This window comes from Hippoglossus stenolepis, chromosome 24, assembly GCF_022539355.2.
Source record: "Hippoglossus stenolepis isolate QCI-W04-F060 chromosome 24, HSTE1.2, whole genome shotgun sequence".
NCBI classification, from domain to species: domain Eukaryota; kingdom Metazoa; phylum Chordata; class Actinopteri; order Pleuronectiformes; family Pleuronectidae; genus Hippoglossus; species Hippoglossus stenolepis.
Window position 1 is genome coordinate 11,156,091 of NC_061506.1, and position 6,529 is coordinate 11,162,619.

The 6,529-nt window shown below is 44.1% G+C and overlaps 1 protein-coding gene across 1 annotated transcript; it reads left to right on the plus strand.

Moving 5' to 3' along the window:
* Positions 1-370: 370 nt before the first annotated feature.
* Positions 371-5,541, plus strand: spry2 (sprouty RTK signaling antagonist 2). The gene is made up of 2 exons (XM_035150674.2): positions 371-947; positions 3,595-5,541. The coding sequence occupies exon 2, from the start codon at positions 3,643-3,645 to the stop codon at positions 4,678-4,680; it is 1,038 nt and encodes a 345-aa protein (XP_035006565.2). The 5' UTR covers positions 371-947; positions 3,595-3,642; the 3' UTR covers positions 4,681-5,541.
* The last annotated feature ends 988 nt before the right edge of the window (positions 5,542-6,529 follow it).

Consider the following 6,529-nt stretch of genomic DNA (forward strand, 5'->3'; position numbering starts at 1 on the left):
ATCTATTAGAAAATGTTAAAAATGTAAACTGCATTTGTCTGATAAATGTAATGGAGTTTAAAGTATATTTCCTATTTAAATACAGTGGTGAAGAAGTATAAATCAATTTGAAGACAGTAAAGTACAAATACCTTTGTATATTATCATACATTTACAATGATATTTCTATGAATGGCCTTTTTTGTTATTCTTCTGTCTCGTCTTCCATTCATTTCGATGTAGACAATATTTCAAAAGTCTTATCAAGTGTATTGATATTATTTGTGGGGTTTTTTTCCCCCATCGATCATCTGGTGATCACCTGCTGGATTATGACTTGTGATGTGTGATATGTAAAAACCTGATTTAAGAAATAAGATGAGTAACTCGGTGTTGGCCCGGTGTCGGCCCGGTGCTGGCCCGGTGCTGGCCCAGCAGCGATGTCATTGACCCGGCTGGGTGTGAATGGCCGCTCCCCAGCAGCCAATGGCGGCGCACCGGATGCGAGATATCCGCTGCAACAACAAGCGCAGTGTTCCCCCTCCTTCACTGCAGCTTGACGCCATTTACAGCCCAAATCCCGACCTCCTCTCCGGAAAGAGCCGGAAAAAAATACCCAACTCACACACGAGTAAAGGTACTTTCAACTCTTCAGAGTCTCACGGATAAAAAAAAACCCCAGCGAATTAAAACCACCGGAGCTGAACTTTTATCGCTCTTCCTCCTGCAGGGAAAAAGTTTTACGCGTGCGCTCCAACTTCTCGAACTGTTTTGAACGCCTCGTGCCTCCTTTGCGCAGGGATTTTACGCGTGTTTGCGTCGCTTTTAACGAAAAGAAAAACACGCGCCCGGCTGCCTGGACACTTTCTCCATGGAGTTTACCCGCTGAGCTGTCGATGTGAGGAATACACCGCCTCTCACTTTTGGATTTATTTCACCTGCACGGGGGCTAAAGCGTCGGAAGCACGGTGAGTGTTCCCCACTAACTTTTGTGAAAACTCACTATCTCATTACGATGCGTTTTTTCCCTTGGAGTTGCGTTAAAGATCAGCTCCTATGGCCTTTGCCCGCACTTTTACGCTGCGTAAATATGTTGTGGTTTTACTAAAAAAAGATCGGATGTACTCTGAGACAACTGTAAACCTTCTTATTTGTTGCCATTATTAAGTTTAAAGTTTCCTCCAGTGAAGACAGGTGTAATGTAAAAGCCTTGTGCCTCCCACCGGGCTCAGTCTAACAACTGATTTAACTGTTTATAACACTGGCTGGCTGTCTTAGGAAGTAGACGGGTCCTAGGTGGCACCTGTGTTTGCTCTCATGTGCGTTCACATTCCCTGTAGTCCTTTTCCTTCTATGTGCACCATGTACATCTACTGAGCCTTCATGACTCTTATATGTGCATCATCCGAAGTATTAGGAACAATACAACTTGTATCTATACAACGATACGAGATATGGCCTAAAATGTGAAGACGATACCAATAATTATCTAACTCAATGTCCATTTATGACTCCTACGATGTTTAAAAACGAATTTGTAGTCTAAAAACACTAACGTATATCAGAAAAAAAGGGATTATTTTGGTATAAATCAGTTTTCTGTTTAGGGCTGGGCGATGTGGCCCAAAATGTTATCAATATAGATTAATGTCGTATCAGTCTATATCAATAAATATCACGATAACTGTCATAACACAATTCCTTCGAGGATTTAAGGCAGATTTTTGCCTCAGGGTGAATGTTGTGGTTTTTAAACTCTGACTAGAGAAGAACAAACCCTTTAATTACCTCCTCACTGCGCTTGCACAATTAACAATACAGCCAAACTTTTTTAATATTGCTTTTGATGAAAATATATTGTTTCCCCGATAGTTTTTGATTTTGCAACTAGTAATATATATAAAACATACGTTTTATCGGCCAGTCCTATGTGCATTCTAAGTATGCGGCCTCTTTTTACAGTCACAAAACTTATACCACAAACAAAACAACTCATTGCATTTGACTCCACATTTCGGCCATAGTCGTGTCATCTCTCATCTTTTGTGTGCAACACCTTGGTTTTCCTACGATCTCCAACATGTCATTAGTTCGCTCCAGTTTACCTCCACCGGCCCACCCACTGAGGCCAACACGGCCTGCACACAGGCCCTGTAAGGAGATGAGGGGCTGTAGCACTTCTCCCCCCCCTCCTCTCTAATAGGTGTTACCTCGCTAGCCCTTCATCTGGAGCAGAAAAAGCTTATAAATCCTAAAGAAGCCTGGTGCATGCTCACCGGGAGCCGTACTTCGGTCCCACCCTCCTCGAGGGCATCACTCACACTTTACACAGGCCCCCCTTTTCAGGCTCCAGACTTCTTTTTTTTATCTTGTCACTCATCTTCTTTTCAAGAGTGTCACAATGTAAATGTGTTAGAATGGGGAAGGTTGCCGCAGGCCATTTGTCAGGCAACAAACAAAAGCCCTTCCTGTATTGTCACTGAAAGGGGAAGAGCGGGGGGAGACTTCACCCCCCACCCCCCCAAAGAAGGCATTTGAAAGCTAATTAGCGCAAAGGAAGAAGAATTAAGGCCACTGCTGACAGTTTCTTTACTTTGGTGCGACGTGTTGATGAAAACAAGGCTGTGCAATTTGAATATGTTGGATTAATGCAGAGTGACAGTGCAAAATGCTAATCCTCACGCTTTCCAAATGATGAATGAGTGAGATGATAACTGATCTTAGAGTTCCTGCAGACGAGGGGGTGAGAATGTTTGTTTGAAGTTCCCATATAGATTCTAAAATAAATTTAGCTTCATAATATTTAACCGTGCTGTTCAACTTTCTGACCCTGCTTCTCTCAGATTTCTGCTGTTATCTTACCAGTAGTAAAAGAAAAACTATAATATTCACTTTATAACGATGTATGATGAAGAAAAGATGAAATTCTCGCAATTGAGAAGCAGGAGCTAAAAAGATGTGATTATCGAGATACCTACAGATACATTTTGCTCTAATCCAGCTAAATAACAGTAAATGATAATGAAAAATGTCCCCCACAGTTTACCAAAGCAGACTTATTCCACTTACTAGCAGCCTAAAACGTTACAATTGAATGTAGTTCAAAACCGGATGTTTATTTGAGTGAACTATTGGATATATGGTTGCCAATAAACCAAAAATAAGTATTTTAGGGCATTTTAGGAAAACAAAGGCCTGTTTTGAGCTCTTTGGTCCATTTGGTTTAGGTCAGATTAGGTTTCAGGTTAGACGTCATGTCATACAGTACCTGACAGGAAACGGGAAGTTTGCACTAAGAAATAAATTCATTGTTTGTTTTTAAACCTGAAACATGCAACAGCTTTGACTAAACAAATTTGGTTCAGAGTGAACACAAACCTACTGTTGGGGTTCAATGAAAGGAACTCTTCAAAAGGTGATTCTAAAGGCCCAGCCGCCCGTCTCTACTGCCATCAACACTGTAATCAAACACACCCATCTCTGTTCCCAACAATGTGATGTGTGATCATCCTTATTTCCATAGTGGTGCTCGTACAGATATCAGTTATGATTTGCATGGCATCATTTGCATGGCTTGTAACGGACAGATATAAACGTGTCTGTGTCTTTTACCAGGACTTCAGATGTGTCCCTTGCCAGCCAGAGTGGCCCTTCAGTCCCGAGATGGATTCCAGAAGTCAAAACGGCAGCGACGGGGGAGGTGGACACCACGGACAGTCACCGACATCAACGAGGTCGGCGGGCACGCCGCATGACGAAGGGAGACCGCAACCGTGGCCTCCGCAAGCGCGCGATGGGCTTCCAGATCCCGGGCTGAACAGCAGCCAGGCTTCCCTTACTACAGCAGTGCTGCCTCTGGATCAGATTAGGATAACTGGGAGTTGTAATGAGTACACCGAAGGGCCCACGGTTGCCCAGATGTCTCCAGCCTCTCAGCAAAGACAACAGAAGATCGACCATGGGTCGTCGCCTGTTTACAGGACAAGCGGGCTGCAGGAGACTAATAATCTCCGCAACCTGCCTTTATTGACACAGCATGGGAACACGCACACCTCCATCTCTTACGGGGAGGATGGCGTGTTGCGCTCCTCCAGTGCCGAGGACTCCCAGAGTAACATCAGGACCAGCGTTGGGAGCACTTCTTCAGGCCAGAGGCTCATCAGCGGCCCAGCATTCGTGGACCACATCATCAGAACCCAGCCCAAACGCGAAGAGCTGAATTCAGAGGAGTTGAAACCCCTGAACGAGGAGTCCGGCGCGGTGACGGCCGTGCCGGGCAGCGTCGGCTGCAAAAGTCCCGGCAAACACTCCATCAAGTGTGAGAACTGCGGTCGCTGCCAGTGCTCGGAGTGCACTCGCCCACGGGTGCTTCCCTCCTGCTTGATGTGCGGCCGACGGTGCGTGTGCTCTGCGCGGAGCGCGGTGGAGTACGGGACATGCATATGCTGCGTCAAGGGGCTCTTCTACCACTGCTCCAGCGACGACGAGGACACATGCGCCGATAAGCCCTTCTCGTGCTCCCAGTCCCACTGCTGCGTGCGCTGGACCACCGTGTCGCTGCTCGCCGTGCTCTTCCCCTGTCTGCTTTGCTACCTCCCAGCCAGAGGTTGTGTTGCTGCGTGCCAGAGCTGCTATGACCGCGTCGCTCGACCCGGCTGCCGGTGCAAGAACACGAACCCCGGCCGCTGCGAGGAGACGTAGACGAGGTGCTTACGTGTGTCGAAATGCTGAAGGATGGAAGGACTCCATGTTGACTGAACTGTTAGTTTTGTCCCCGTAGGTCTGTCGTGGAAACCGGTTTGCTTCAGAATCGAGTGATGCTGTCGTGTTTGTTGTTTTCGCCTGCCAGGTCTGTTCTGCAGGTGCGTTCACTCGCCCCAGCATTATGAGCTTCACTTGAAAGTTGAACCAAATTAAGCGCTCCGCATGTTTAAAGGTATGAAGACATATTCAACTACTGTTTTGTCCTGAAAAATAGTTGCTTCATTTGGAGTCCAAATGAATAGCCTTTTTTTTAACATTTAATACAATTTATATGCTAAGAACAGGCTCCTGTTACTAACTGTATGTAAAGTAGTAATTCAAAGGGTTTGACAGATGTTTTATTTTTGTACATATAATAATACTTCAACTGTGAAAAGTTTTCTGCCATACCAGAGGCACCTTGATAAATTCACATTTATATGAATCAGTAAACTTCATTCATTGTTTTTTTACATTCACTGGAATGTATATCAATCAATTGTTATATAATTTACAAAGGAAAAATCTTATCCCTTCTACTTGTAAATTGTACAGTGACCTTTTATGAAAAAAATATTTTCTAATTCCAACATTTGCTTAGTGTAAAGTTTAAAAAAATATATATTTATTTGAAGGTTTATTATTTTATAATGAAAAATATTTATTTTGAGCATTGTTAAATGTGTCACCTGTCTTGGGGGGCTGTTGTGTAGTTGCTGCCGATTGGAGGGGACCTGTGTCAAAGCTGGATGAATAGTTCACTATGAATTAGAAGACGAAATATATTAACGTTTGAAATTAAACAACCTTGAAGTCTGATGGATTGTTTTGTTTTTCCTCTGCATTGTCTCTTTTTAATGCTTTTTGTGTTTTCGGTGAGATTTAAACATCTGTGCGATGCGGTCAACCCGGCAGGACTGATCAAGGTTCACCATGACCCCTGTTTAAGGCTGTTTTCACACATGAACTCCAGAAAATGTTTTGAAAATGGCATCCAGACCTTTTCTTGAGTACTTGTCTCACTTATACAGAAAGCAGCAACAACAGGAAACTGTCCGGGTGAGGGATGGCAGGAGGCAGGATATGACGTTTAAGTGTCGAATCTTAAATATCTTTTGTCGCTTGTCTTGAACCGTCATCAACAAGCCCACTCACCTGCTGAGCATCTGACTCAGATATATGCGTTGTCTCATCGCCCTGTGTTTAGTGCGTCTTTTATACATCTGCATGAACAGTTTTAAAACATCTGCATGACACAGCCAACCCTGTGCAATCATTTTGTCTCTGCACCAGAGTTAATCGTTTATAGAGATAAAACCAGGAGACAAGGATGTATCAATGTTCACCATGGTCCCTCTTTAAGAGATACTTGTTTGTTTGAAAGTGCATATTTACAATCCAGGAAATGATTTACCCTCAAACATGGTTCTTCCACTTCTTTTTCGTCTTGTAAATCAAATCCCCCTCGTGTATTTTTTACAAATATGTATTCACGTAAGCCTTCTATTACACTCCTGGCTCCAGGTTAGTTTCCTCAACGTTCCTCAGGAGCCTACCAGACACTCGGGCCGTTTTTGCCTCCGTACTTTTTTTTTTTTTTCTTCTAATCAAAGGTTTGTTCAGGAATTCCTCTGGTTTTGAATGTCCCTGCAGGCGAAACATAAGCCTGAAACATAAGCCCTGACACTTGTTGACAGCATACGGACGTGTTTGCGGCACAGGACGCATTCAGAGAGCGTGATTGACGCAGCAAGGACCAACCTGCGCCCACTTGTTTGTTATTCACCCCACAGCCCTCAACTGGCGG

Bases quoted from the DNA above. Each gene is read 5' to 3' on its own strand.
- spry2 (XM_035150674.2), top strand. From the start codon at position 3,643: ATGGATTCCAGAAGTCAAAACGGCAGCGACGGGGGAGGTGGACACCAC.